This window comes from Tasmannia lanceolata, unplaced genomic scaffold, assembly GCF_043159265.1.
Source record: "Tasmannia lanceolata isolate RefF3 unplaced genomic scaffold, GAP_Taslan_0.1 ptg000005l, whole genome shotgun sequence".
In the NCBI taxonomy this organism is placed as follows: domain Eukaryota; kingdom Viridiplantae; phylum Streptophyta; class Magnoliopsida; order Canellales; family Winteraceae; genus Tasmannia; species Tasmannia lanceolata.
The window spans coordinates 21,652,510-21,667,270 of record NW_027518682.1 but is presented as its reverse complement, the minus strand read 5'-3'; the positions used below and the strand labels follow the sequence as shown (position 1 = coordinate 21,667,270).

The window sequence follows — 14,761 nt, the reverse complement described above, 5'->3', positions numbered from 1 at the left end:
AACTTGAAAAGTTTTGAATCTGTTTTGAGTCAAAGATCTAACCGAGCAATCTCGCTGAGCTTGAGAATTACAGAGCAATTTTTGCTATCCACCCAAGATTGATAATTGCAGAGCAGAGACACGGATTGAGAATTTTGCTAGATGAATTTTCATTCTCACTAAGCTCTGTAAAGTGGTTATAAAAATTAAACTGCAAAAGTTTTGAATCTGTTGTAGAGTCAAAGATTAATTTTGCTATCTACAGAGCAGACACCCCACACCTTGGTTTCTCTGCATGACAAAAAAATGCAATTGCAATATAGAAATGAAGCAATGAGTTCTCTATTGTTTTTTTCTGAGAACAGGTAAAATATTTACCAAACAAAAAAGCAACTGCTACTGGGAAGAGTTTTCGATTGTTTGGATATCAATAAGCAATCCTAGCAATAACAGAAGCTCTCAAATTTTGAAACTTCATCAAAACCCATCCATCCATTTTAGTCTGAAATTCCACATATTCATCATGGCTTCATAATTAAAAACTTCTAATCAAAACTCTTTCTAGCCAAACCTCCCTTTACCTTGTCTCTATTCATGCAGATACTTACAGGTATCTCCAAAACGACACCTCCCTTGAGGGTAGAAATGGCAGGGCCGTCTCTGCATCGGGCGTGGGAAACACACAGATGAAGAATTTAAGGTCATCAATGGTTGCCTGTAAGAGAACCCATTTGAAGTTGGGTGTGGTCGAGGCAAAATGCACCCATTTCTTTTCGGAGAGAAATGCTGCCAATCAACAGTAGAACTATAGTTCCGCTGTTCAGAACTGCCACTAGATGATCTGATGTTTGGATGTTGGTGGTGGTGAATGTTTGGCTGTCGGAAATCGTTGGATCTAATTGGATTTTGTGGGTGCTGAGTGCTGTGTTGGCGAATGTTGATTGATGTGCTGTTGGGACATTGTTGGTGGGGAATGTTTGGCTGGTGGTGAATGTTTTGTTCTCCGATAATGCTGGTTGATATATTTGGATGTTGTTGGTATTGAATGTTCCGTTGCAGATCAGAACCAACTGGGTTTAGTTGGTGGGCATTGCTCTTCTCTTGGATGCCACCGCTTTCCTCTCCCATTATCCTGAGACAAAGATGGTAGCTGTATTTTACTTTATGAACAAAAAAGGATACCAATCTATAAAGCATGAACTGAACAAAAGTTGCATTGTCTGAAAAAGTATTCTTTGGTAACAAAAAATTACTCAGAATGCTAGAAATGATGTGTAAAGTGAATGGGCCAATATGTGATTAGTTGAAGACACATTGGTTTGATTTCTTATAAACCTCAGATTTGAAGTGGCAGAGGGTGCTAGGTTTTTAGGTATCTCATTCTTAGGGAAAAGCTGGGATTCTAGCAATGGCACAGAATGGCAAGGGCCAAGGGGGGTAATTTTTTATTTTTTTTGAAGACAGCAGAAATTATTTAAAGAGGGAATAAAGTAACTTATGGGTTCAAAACGAATAGAGAAGAAAAACGCACCCCGGTGGGAGACGACCCACCAAGGGGGTAATTTTAAAACAAAGTTCGGAACTTTCTGTTATTATATCAAGTCTGACTAAAAAACAAGGGTACTAAATATGCTCCATTATGATGCGATTCCAAGAATTCACCAGTGAATTTATCTGAATCTAAACCCTATTGAATCCCAAACCCATAAAATCAACTTTTCCTGAGTTATAAAAATTCAAACCCAGCACAGGAAAGAAGGAAGCTCAAGCTCACAGAGCGTAACTGCATTCAGTTGTGTCCCAAAATGGCCATCTGGCCAGAAACACCATATGTGCCTCCTTAAAGAATCCGTTTTGCAGATAACCAGCAATCATTGCAGCCCAAGAAAATGTTGGAAAAATTCTTGGGTGGTGGAGATGGTGAGAAAATGAGATGAGATGCTTAAGGCATGTTACATACGTCGCTTTCCTTAGATAATATTTCCCCCCACCAATTGTGCACACAGGGGAACCACAAACTCGCCTCCAAGATAAAAAGAAGCCCAGTGACAATCACCTATCTTTGTTGACATTTTGCACTAACGGCAACAAACCTGAATCACCCTTGGATTTGTCAAGTATTTGAGATACTAGTGCCTATTTCGACAGAATAGGTACACTAACTAGAGAAAAAACTTCGAAAGAGGGCAAAATTGAATTTGGAAAGGATTCAAGAAGATGAAAATTTGTTTTTTGAAATTTCTAAATTCAGAGTCCCCTCTAGGAAATTCATATTCTACTTGAAATGGTGAGTTTTTGGTCATTTTATAGAACATTTGGTGTCTTTTCTCATTGAAAAGCACCCTTTTTCAAGGCACTTGACCAACACGGGCTACTTATCTAACCGTTAGATTGCGTCAGATCGCAATTCTACTGGTGCTTTTCAACCGTTAGAGATTGATTCTGGAGTAAGTGTGTTGGCTTTAGTAAAACCCCTGTCCTACCCAAATAGATGTTAAATAGCAACCAATCGCCAATCTGTGGCTCAGATTGCACTTGATCGAACTTTGATCGTAGATTGCACCCTATCGAACACCGACCGTTACCACACGATCCTACGCTCCAAATAAGCATCCCAATCGCTCCTCACGACAATACGTACGTGCAAAGTGCAAAGTGTGCCAAAAAGCGTCACTAGCGCCTTATAACCCACTGCCCAAACCGCGCGCACGTGGTCAGACAGTGCAACTCCCTTGGTTACATTATTTGCAAAACTTTTGAATTTCAAAACAAGAAGGAAGTAGAGGTATTACTTACTAACCCCTCTCCACTTTTCTCACTTCCCAATGTGTGACTAAACTTTTAGCCTTCCTAGAAACATTTTTCATCTCTTTCAAAAAGCACCCATTTTCCAAAACAAAACAAAAAAACCTTTTAATTTTCAAAGCATTTTCAAAACCCATTTTATTTTGAAAATCTCTAACAAAAATTGTTGGTGATTTTCAAAATAAATGAATTTTTTAAAATGGTTTTTTAAAATAAAAAGGTTTTTTATTTTGGCAAAATGGGTGTTTTGAAAGAGATGTAGAAAAGGCTTATAAAAGACTAAAAAGTTTAGTCCCACATTAGAAAGTTAGAAAAAGTGGATAAGAGGTTAATAAGTACCACTCTACTTTTCCCTCTTGTCTTGCGATTCAAAAGTTTTACAAATGGTGTGACCAAGGGATGGTGCAACACACCATCTACCCACGCGACTGCGGCGTGGACAGTGGGCTGTAGAGCGATAGTGGCGCTCTTTTTGGCACACTTTGCACTTCGCAGATACGCATCATTGTGAGGAGTGATTGGAACGCTTAAAATTTCTTAAGATTTGATCCCAGCCATTGATCAAGTTCAGTGTGATCGGATGGTTATTGGGATGTGTGATATGGACTGTAGGGATGATCAGTCACGATCTAATGGTTGGGAGAAGACGAGGGTTTACTAAAAGCCAACAGTCACTCCAGAGTCGATCTGGACTGTAGAATCACGATCTAATGGTCGAATAAGCAGCACATCATGACCATGTGCCACCAAAAGGTGCAATTCAATATGAAACGGCACCAAAAGATTTGCAAATAGACCAAAAACTCACCATTTGTAAGGGAATATGAGATTCCACCATTGTGGGAATCACACATTCTAGCAATTTTTTCTCCATCTTAGGGCACGTTTAACTACCATGTCTTTTTTTTCATGATAAATCGATGTCTCCAAGTGGGGATGAGGGTGAAGGCGTTAAAAATCAGGAAACTAGTGTCTCCAAGTGATGAGAAGTGGCTACACAAATCAGGAAAAAAAAACTCTACTCAAAACAGGATTGACTTTTTCTTGATTTTTAGCCACTTCTCATGATCATCGTAATTGTGCCCTCTCAAATCTCTCTCCTTCTCCCACTGCCCTACCCTACCCTACCCCCCCTCCTCTCTCACCACTTGGGAGACACCGATTTATCATGAAGAAAGAATTCCTGGCTGCCAGACATGGCCCTAGAGATATTTCTAAATTCTCTTTTATTCGATTTTTTTATCTCTGGTTATATGTTTTTCACGCAAACACTGGTTTCTATCTCACATAATTGCCAATAAAAATCTGAGGGTGTTTTGTGTTTGTTTCTGCTTGTGCAAAAGGTCAACAAACATCAATAGATTCTATCTATTTGGCTTCATTGTATCTTGGAGGCGGACTCGTGGATCCCCTTTGCACATCATTCAACTGGTGGGGGCAAAGATCGTCTTAAGGAAAACGACAATGCAAAGCACCTTGAAGCATCATTTCTTTCTACAATATTGGAGATCTTCACGGTGTTGCTAGAAGGCAAGTCAATGAAATGTCAAGAATGGTACGCTTTATTACATTTGATTTCATTTAGTTTAGCCAAATGAATCATATTTGATTCCATATGGTTAAACTTCATGAACTATGTTTTAATTCCATTTAGTTATGCTTTGTGCTACCTTTATATTTCCCTTGAAAAGAATTGTGTCCACCACTATGGAAAGATTAATTTATGCTTTGTGATACCTCTATGTTTTAATTCCATTCAGTTATGCTTTGTGATACCTTTATGTTTCCCTTGAAAAGAATTGTTTCCACCACTATGGAAAGACTAGGGATTTAATTCTCTTGAAAATTTGACTTCAATATTTAGAGAAAATTGAGCATAAAATTCTTACCCCCATTTCATAACCATTTGGTGAAAAAATGAAAAAAGTTATAAATAACACTTTCTTCCCTGGATAAGGGATTCTTGTTAAAAAGGGATCGTTGTGTATATATGTAAAGCATGTTAGAGTATTGGCCATGATGATTCACTTTTATTTGATATGATATGTTGAAAAGTGAATCGATCTGTCAAAATTATAATTAATATCTATGCATGATATGTCAAGAACTATCACCACTAAGTGCTTGATAGTTCTAATTCTCTTAAAGGAGGTTTAATTCTATTAAAAAATTGACTTAAAGTCAATATTTAGAGAAAAGCAGAGCAAGATGAGTTATGTGAGGGGTTATGTGAGGGGCAATCTCCTCCCCCTCCCTAAACACTACTATGAGTTATGCAGAAGTAATCCACAATACACATATAAGCTTGCTTACATATGTGTACATAAAAGTGTGTTCAATATGTATATAATCTTCGTTATCTTAAAAAAAATGCAAACTATATGAGTTATGCAAAAGTAGTCTCCAATACACATATAAGCTTGCTTATGGTATGCATGCATGAAAATGTGTTAAGAGGCAATAATTCTGAGATAACTTAGTGAGAAATGTGAGAAAGGGCACCTTTTGATGTTACGCATTTTTCTCATTTCCTTATGTTGGACCCTTGTTTCTCTAGAAAGGGCAATCTCCTCCCCCTCCCTAAACACTACTATGAGTTATGCAGAAGTAATCCACAATACACATATAAGCTTGCTTACATATGTGTACATAAAAGTGTATGTGTTCAATATGTATATAATCTTCGTTATCTTAAAAAAAATGCAAACTATATGAGTTATGCAAAAGTAGTCTCCAATACACATATAAGCTTGCTTATGGTATGCATGCATGAAAATGTGTTAAGAGGCAATAGTTCTGAGATAACTTAGTGAGAAATGTGAGAAAGGGCACCTTTTGATGTTACGCATTTTTCTCATTTCCTTATGTTGGACCCTTGTTTCTCTAGAACACCTAGCAAGGGAACCTCTTGAATGCTTCTCATGCAAGGCTTTCCTTCTTTCCTCTTCATCAGTCCATTTCTAAGGCCGAGAAAGGAAATTAGTCTTCAGCACATAATGTGGCAAATAAACCTTACACAAACTCTATGCTTGTACAAACCAATTTCATGGAACCCACCTGCCTCACTGTCTTGAGCCTGTAAAGGTTCCTTCCCTTGATGAGGAGAGGATGAAGGGGAGGCAATGGCTTCACTCCTTTGCTCCAAAGCACTTCAATCTAATCATAAATGGTAGCATTTAGAAGGATAATATCATATACCAAAACATGTGCCCCTTGAAAATAAAGCAGTATCAAATAAGATATGACAATATTAATCTCAAAATTCCTTGCTCTTTCCAGCCTTGTCATATAATTGTTTGTTTCAGTTTTTTTTTTTTTCAGTAAGCTGGGATCGAACCTGAGAACATCAAGGTTGAGAAACAAAGCCTAAACCGTTGAGCTACAGGCCCACCCCCACCTACATGTTTTGAAGCACACATCAGCCCCTTAAGACAAGTTAGATGAGAAAGAAAGATTAATTGTTTGTTTCAGTTTTAAAAAGAAACATTTTTTTATTGTCATGTTAATTCCATTATACAAAAGCCTTTTGTCCAAAACATTTCAGTTTTGAAGCACACATCAGCCCCTTAAAACATTTCAGTTTTGAAGCACACATCAGCCTTTTGTCTTAAACAAAATCAGGTCTTCTCTTTTTTTTAGTGGGACGACAAAATGGAACTCACTGTAAATGTATGTTGTTGCTTTGCGGCACCATAGCTCTCTTTCACAATCCGACCAACCACAATCCTAGTACCACATGCAGGAGCTGTAGCACTCCTAGACACTATGCTGTACCTGATAAATGAACCACAAAAGGGGGAAGAGAAGTGGGAATGATGAGAAATTTGGAAGGCTAATGACGACAAATACCTTAAAATAAAATTACTACATGTTTTGAATCATATCAGCCCCTTATAAGACAAGATAGATGAGAAAGAAAGATTACATTTCGTAAACATTTTGTTCAAACATTACCACATCTCCTGTGCATGCATCACCTACAAAAAACATAATCCCCCAATTAAAATACAAGATAGATGAGAAAATTCTACAAGCTCTTATAAACAAATGCAATGATTTATATAAATGTTTCTCTTTCAATAAAGTACCATTTTTAGCTTACCAAAACCAACTCATAAAATGAAAGAAATCCAACCACAAGACAAGATAGATTAGAAAATTCTACAAGCTCCTATAAACAATGGCGAGGATTTATATAAATGTTTCTCATTCAATAAAGTACCATTTTTAGTGTACCAAAGCCAATTAATATAATGAAATAAATCCCTTGTATACATATATATAATACTTACATGAATTCATACTTCATTGATTTGTTCTTGAGAAAAAGAATTAGATTTCATACCTTTGCAGTTCAACACAAAGCTAGATATTGGGTACTTTTCTTCCCCTTTTCCATCTATGACCCTGAAATATTAGAAGAGTGCAAGGTGAGTCAAGTAGAAAGTACTGTTGTATGTTTACGGAAGTCTATGATGTGTATAAACTATACACTAAAAGCTTGGTGCATATCCCATCCAGATCATCCAATTGATGTGCATGGCCATTAATCTGGACATTCCGATTGATGCGCCCGCCCATTAATCTGGAGGACATTCTGATTGATGGGCCATGGATGCACCATAGCCCACATAATTGTAATAATCAGAGTTTTACCCTCCAACCACTGCACTTTTAGTTGATCGCTGTGGCTTTTTTCCGTGGATCATTTTGTGTTACCTGGCCGTTCACAAGCAGGCTATCTTATTGCAAGTTGAGGAACATCCAATCTAGGATTATAAGAAATGGTTCATCAAAGTGACATCAATTGGATGAGCCAGATCAACGACAATGTGCCCCCCAATACAATGGGTAGAATGGTTTTACACACCAAGTTATTGTTGTATACTGTATATGAAAACAGACTTTTAGAATAACTGGTCTACAATCTTGGGAGAAAAAGATAATACCCGAGATGCTCCCTGATCCGCTCGATAAGGACGTCCTTCTTGCCTGTTAGTCTCAACCCATACTTCCTCAAGTAAACCTTGCACTGTTCCACTTTTAATTTCTCCAACTGCCCAGCTGTTAATGTCAAAGTATATAGACCTTCATCACTACATGTGTTCCCCTGAAGAAATAAAGAGAAAACAAACATGGAAAAATGCTAATCCTATTGATGCAGATTGTCCACCTGAATGACTCAAATTGGACTACCCATGGCCAAAAATTCATTGATTGGACGATATTCTTAATCATCAAAGCAAATGGAGGTCCAAAATAAACAATGATCAAAGGGAATCTAGAGAGTGATTTTATAACAGAATAGTGATTTTTAGGCCATGGGCAATCAAAGTGGGTCTTCATTAGATAGTCGCCCAGTTCAATCAAAGGTAGTCCTGCTTTTGGGATACAGGTAACTGCATAATATGATGAAAACTAGAAGAGTACTCATGCACAAATTTGTACCTCAAGCTTTTTTTATTCCACCAAAAATGATTTCTATTAGTTCTTAAGCAAATAATTAGATTTCTGGTCATTCATGGAGTTTAAGGACTATCTCAATTTGTTTAAGTTTTCGGTGGCAACTCTAATTTCCCAACACTAAAAAAGAAAATGCAACCAACGTTGATACAGAAACTATTTTCTTTTCTTTCTTTCTTTTTAAAAAAAATAAAAATGGATACAGAACTATTTTCTCCATTTGAACTTTTCTTTTTTCTCAATGTTATAAATCTGTAAGGAATCCAACTAACCTTTAATGATCCCTTCAACTTTCTCAAAACATTTTTCGTCCTTCTCATCCAGTTCTGGAACCTCTACTTCCATGTTTTCCATTTCCTCATCACTGCCGGAATCGGCAGCTTTGGAAACCCTATTCGCATTTTAAAAAAATACCCAAATCAACTGTAAACCTAAGAGACATCCTTCATTAGAACAAACCTCATTAAAAGGCATAACGAATCAAATGCTCACCGGGGCTTAGATTTCTTTATCGAATTTTTTGAAAGATTCAAACGGGTTCCTGAATCAATAGCTTTGGAAACCCTATTCACATTAAAAGACCCAAATCAATGCTAAACCTAAGACATATTTCATTAGGACAAACCTCAAGGTCGAAAGAGTGAAGTGCTCACCGGGATTTAGATTTCTTTATCGAAAGATTTGAAAGACCCGAACGGGTTTCTTCAAGGATATCATAAGTTGGGTCTTCTTCAGAATCATCTGAATAGCATTCATCAATCCCCGATTCTCCATCTTCATCATAATCTCCTCCTCCTTGCACATCTTTTTCTTCGACCAAGATAGTTTCGTACTTGAAGGAAGCCATATGATTGCTTGAAAAATTTTCTCCTCTGTCTTTGATTTCTTGTAGATCAACTTGTGTATTATTACAGTAGGAGTGGATTCCCAAATCTTCCTTGTTTTGTTTTCTGCATTTGGGGGAGAGAGATTTTAGGGTTTAAGCTTCCAAATATGCCCGTTAACCTGTTCAAAAATAAATAAAAAATTTCCCAGTACTACGTGGGAGCTTAACGGTAACAAGATTTGAAATTCGAAAAGAGATGAGAAACCGCGCTTTGTTATTTCAACTTGTTATGACGTCCAAAAGCGTCAAAGTTGCCCACTGTTCAGTGTTCACGTCATCAGGGGGGCGAATGCGTACTGCATGGGGGTGAAAAAAACATGCCCGTCTTTTTTGCTGCTACGAATTTTGAGATGTGCGCCTAGGTCAATAACACGTGATCGCTATGAACGATGGGAGATGTATTTGGGGATCAAGGTTTGTTCTCTGAGGGGCACCACGTAGTTGTGTTTTGGGCCTTTGTCCCGTGTCGGCTGAAGATTAGGGAGTTTACACTGAAATCAACGGTTTTGGGCTCTCATCCTCCTCATCAGAGGATACTAAAATCAACGGTTGTGCCCAAGGATTTAGACTAGGTAGTTCACATTTTGGTGGGACCACAAAGTTGGTTGTGCCCCACTGGATCCAAATTGTAGGATAGTTGGGTCTTTCATAATTGCTAGGGAAATAAGCTTGCTTCAAAGAGGTCCCTGGCAGCTACACTAGTAACCAGTTTTAATGGCAAGAATTCTCTCTTTTTTTATTTTTTATAAAATGACAAATATATAATCGAAACCAAAGCAGGGGTTAATGCTAAGTTAGAATTATGGAAAACTACTTTGAAATCCAAAGGTTTTAGACTGACTAGGTCTAAGACAGAGTATATAGAGTGCAACTTTAGTAATGTAAGGAGGCGAGATGAGGATGTAGTAAATATGAATGGACAGGAGGTACCTAAAAGGGGTATCTTTCGTTATCTTGGTTCAATTCTACATAAGGAATGAGAAATTGAAGAGGGTGTTAACTATAGAATAAAAGCAGGTTGGTTGAAGTGGAGGCTTGCCTCAGGAGTTGTGTGCGACCGAAAAAATCCCTATCAAGTTGAAGAGTAAGTTTTATAAGACAGCTATGAGGACAGCCATGCCAGCTATACTATACGGCTTAGAATGTTAGGCCTCCAAGAAATAGCATGTGCATAAGATGAGTGTAGCGGAGATGGAAATGCTTAGATGGATGTGCGGCCACACGTGGTTAAATAGAATTAAAAATGAAAAAATTCGTAAAAATGTGGGGGTGGCATCAATTGAGGAGAAGATGAGAGAGTACTGATGATAGATTTGATAGCTAGGAACATAACAGAGAACATGACATTGGATAGGATAGAATGGAAGAAAATGATCCACATAGAATAACCCAAATAGAGCCAGGATTAGAGCTGGGAAGATTCCTTTCACTTTCTTCATGAATTTTTTCTAAAGGATTCATTTAGCCAACCCCAACTAGTTTGGGACAAAGCCATGTTGAGTTGAGTTGAAAATGACAAATATAACTTGTATGCGGATAAGTAACTAATAGTTACAAAAATAAATTTACGTTGATAAGGTTTTAAATAACCTGGAGGGCGACCCAAGTTTTTCCATTATATATAGTACAAGGAAATAGCACCCATGAACACTATTCATGTGAAAATATGCATGGTGCAACTTGGGTCGATCTTTTGGAATTTGGGTTGAGGCTTTACCAGAAAATCAAGTCGGGTTTGAGTCGATTCCCGTTCATTTTTTAGCAAAAGCTCAGCTCGACACGGCCTAAGTTGCACCCCGGTCATATATGTTATTTAATAGTCGTTGAGAATTTTACATTATCAGATGTTTAATAACTTTAAAAAATGATTTTATAACATATTTAATAGTTGAAGGAAACTTCACAATTATAATGTTTTAAATAACCTTAGGGACCTTCTGAGGTTTTCCCATTATACATAGCTTTGATAGATATACCTAGATAGATAAAAATGCTGAGATAAACTACGTGAAAGACACTAACATGGCTCCATTTACAAGAAACTCCATTGCAATGTTCTATCATTCCATGGAAGTCTCCAACTCATTTGTGTTTCCTACACACGGTTTTGGGCCCACCAACCTATCCTTGCCCTTTACATGTGAAATCACTTAATTTAGCACTAAGAAGGTTGCATGTGATGCACATTTAATAGCTTGAAGAATATAGATGGTATAGATGAGTGTACCTATATTCTATCCATCAGAAAAACAACCTTCTTGTCTTAACACCCAAGTTGCGGATCGACCACTTATATTGTTTGTGGTGGGTAAGCTATAAGTCCCTACCCATAGACTAGATGTTGATTGATCCACTAGCAGTCATCTCATTAGATGGTTATGATTGTTCCACCAATGCAATCTATCGTCTACAAAACAAATTTGAGGGCCATTATCATCTTCAAGAAGAGATTTTTCTATCATGACCTATCTAGCGTAAGGACCACTAAATGAATGGCTTAGATCATCGAAATAAATGGGTACCTGGGTACTGCTGCTCTGAACTTTTCATAGAGTATTTATGACCAAAATGAATGTTTTTTATTGAATAGAAAAATACTAGAAAACGGTAATTGTGTCCAAATACACTTTATTTCATAGGAAACAACCAAAATACAATTACCTTCTTAGAATAATCAAAATAGCCTTAAATATTTCATAAATAACCAAAATATCCATATCTCATAGAAAATAACTAAAGTACCCTACCAAAAAATTAGGGGTGTTCATTATTCAGCTATAACCGAATAGTCGGTTCGGTTCAGTTTTTTTCCTTTCCGGTTCGGTTATTTTTTTTTTGAAAATTCGGCTATTCAGGTTCGGGTTTGGTTATCTCAAAAAAATAAAATTCGGTTAACCGAAAAACCGAAATTATGGATAAAATCATTATTTTTTCAAAAAAAAAGTGTTATATGGGCATTCCGTAGGATGATTAAAACCGTCCATTTGATTGATCACAACTTAATTAGGTTGTGCTCAAAAAATCATTTTGATAGTATGATCGTAGCCCTCCGATCCAAACCGAAATATTGCTTTTTTTCCTCTTTTTCTCCCACTATTCGGTTATAGCCGAATAACCGAATTTTTAGTCAGTTTGGTTTCAGTTCGGTTTTTGAAAATTTCGGTTCGGTTTCGGTTATCGAAATTTGATAACTGAAATTATTTCGGTTATCAAATTTTGGTCTATTCAGTTCGGTTATAACCGAACGAACACCCCTACAAAAAATGACTAAAATACCTATATCACATGAAATAGAGTATTTTGGTTATTTTCATGAGACAAGGGCCTTTTAGTCAATTTCATGAGATAAGTTTTAAAGTCATTTTCTAAGAGATAAAGGTACTTTGACCATTTTCTATGCAATTGGATTATTTTGGTTATTTTCTAAGAACAAGGACTATTTGGGTCATTTTCTATGAGATAAGGGCATTTTGGTTATTTTCTATGAAATAGGTACTATGGAAATTTTTTCCATCAACTAAGGGTACTTTGGACATTTTATATGATCAAGTGGTATTTTGGTCATTTTATCATATAAGTACATTTTAGTCATTTTCCATGAGAGAATAGTGTTTTGGTTATTTACTATGAGATAAAGGCACCCTTATCATTTTCTATAAAAAAAGGGGTATGTAGTCATTTTTTGTGACCAATGGGTAATTTAGTCATTTTCTATTGTTTTGGTGGTAAGTCGTTGCAAGCGTTTGGAGGTAAATAAATGAAAGGAGGGAGGGCAACCCTTTTATGAGGTAAAAGGGCCAAAGTAAAAAGTAGTCGAGCCTCTAGTTCTATTGATTTAAGGCATTGTTCATCAACCTTAGGTCGGAGGTTCAATCCCAACTTACCAACAAAAAAAAGGGGCCTAATTATGTGAATTTACCCTGTTTGGAACATTTTCAGACATAGTTTTCGGGTAGGGAATGGACATATATTTTACCTCTATTTAACCTCACTAGAACAGTAACACCCTTATTTTGGAGGTAAATTTTCTAAGTAAAACCTTCTCAACCGCCAACAGACTGATGCATCTGAACACTGGTAGGATTGTCATTGCCCAACCAATACGGTATTGGAGGAAAGTCTTACAGCAAAAGGTAGTTTCCTAGCCGCTGGCTGTCAGAAAATTGATCGAAAATCTAATGGAAATATTAGATCAGTTTTATGAGAGGCAACAAACCATCTTTCACACAATGTCACATTTATTTGAACATTTAAACCTTGACTAAGGGTATTTTGGTCATCTGCTGTCATATTTTATTATTTCCACAATGCAGCCATGTTGCATCTATTTGAAAATTTAACCCTTGGCTAGGGGTATTTTGTTCATTCCGAGTCTCTATCTGCATATGGTGGAGCCATGTTTTAATTGTATTCCCTGCCTTCAACGGGAAAAGGACTTAAAATTACAAGTACCTGGGAAGCTTTTTTATGGAAGGATTCCCAGTGGTCCCATATCTACTTACCGCTCATGAAACATACTATTATTCTTGGCTCATGCTATGTATGGGTGGTGTAAAATAGTGGGCTCACACCATTAAAACACGAGATGTAAAATGGTGGGCCACACGCCTATTGCAAGGCATGACATGGCTTGGATGGAGATACTGGGCCCACCCCATCAGAGTACGAGGTAAAATGATGGGCCACACCCAAAGCATGGTGTTGGTGGGACCCGCCCATCTAAAAATGGTAGTAAAATGGTGGGATCCACCGTATGCATGGGTTTGACTGGAGATGTTTGGGATCCACCCCACCAAAATATGGTATAAAATGGTGGGACCCACCCATGCTAGGTGTAAAATGAGGCCCCACCTATGCTGAGGCATAAAAAATCCATAAAAAAATTCCACTAAAAATGTAGTGATTAAAGGGATTTGTTAGCGTCCATCGCAAAAGGCATTTCGCAGATGGTCCGTTGCTTGTAAGAGCAACCACCTCATGAATGAAGACAAAATCTGCTGAAAAGTGAGCACATGTTGCTCCTCTCACATGCAACAGACCATCTGCGAAATGCTTTTTGCGATGGAAGCTAGCTAGCAAATCCCGTAAAGACCTTTTTTTTGCCCTCCAGCTATAGCTCACGAGCTGGATGGCCTGGATTTCAGTAATTCTAAGATTAATAAAGGGAAATGTTATCATATTTTGATGATCACACTCCTCACTTTATTGAAAGTACTGTATGACCCGCACAATAGGATAATCCAAACCGTCCATTAGATGGGCCACATGCCTCAAAAATTATTTCCATAGGTTGATCCTAACCCTCCGATCTATAGAGGGATAGGATCAACCCTCTAACATTCAGTCCCTCTACAGATCGGAAGGTTAGGAACAACCTATGTAAATGATTTTTGGGCACAACCTATTTAGGCTGTGGCCCATCTAATGGACGGTTTGGATCATCTTATGGTGGGGGCCATACCGTAATTATAATAAAGTGAAGAGTGTGATCATCAACATGCAGTAGTGCTCATAACATTTCCCTTATTTTGAAGAGGATTTTGCCCTTATTTTATTTATTTATTTTGATTTCAGTGCGTAACATAAAAAATTAAAAACTGCAAGCTATTCTTTTATTTTTCTGGTAAC

General features: G+C 37.3%; 1 protein-coding gene across 1 annotated transcript; it reads right to left on the bottom strand.

The window, feature by feature from the left end:
• Positions 1-213: 213 nt before the first annotated feature.
• On the bottom strand, positions 214-9,272 carry LOC143876842 (uncharacterized). The gene is made up of 10 exons (XM_077378533.1): positions 8,901-9,272; positions 8,740-8,811; positions 8,520-8,638; positions 7,734-7,848; positions 7,130-7,191; positions 6,710-6,761; positions 6,447-6,558; positions 5,842-5,940; positions 5,617-5,744; positions 214-1,111 (listed from the first exon to the last, which is right to left on the bottom strand). The coding sequence occupies exons 1-10, from the start codon at positions 9,092-9,094 to the stop codon at positions 568-570; spliced, it is 1,497 nt and encodes a 498-aa protein (XP_077234648.1). The 5' UTR covers positions 9,095-9,272; the 3' UTR covers positions 214-567.
• Between the last annotated feature and the right edge of the window lie 5,489 nt (positions 9,273-14,761).

Bases quoted from the DNA above. Each gene is read 5' to 3' on its own strand.
- LOC143876842 (XM_077378533.1), bottom strand. From the start codon at position 9,094: ATGGCTTCCTTCAAGTACGAAACTATCTTGGTCGAAGAAAAAGATGTG. The intron at 6,762-7,129 runs GTATGAAATCTA...TGTTTTTTGTAG, and splicing joins CTTTGTGTTGAACTGCAAAG to GTGATGCATGCACAGGAGAT. The intron at 1,112-5,616 runs GTGCCCTTTCTC...TCTTTGTCTCAG, and splicing joins AAAATGCGTAACATCAAAAG to GATAATGGGAGAGGAAAGCG.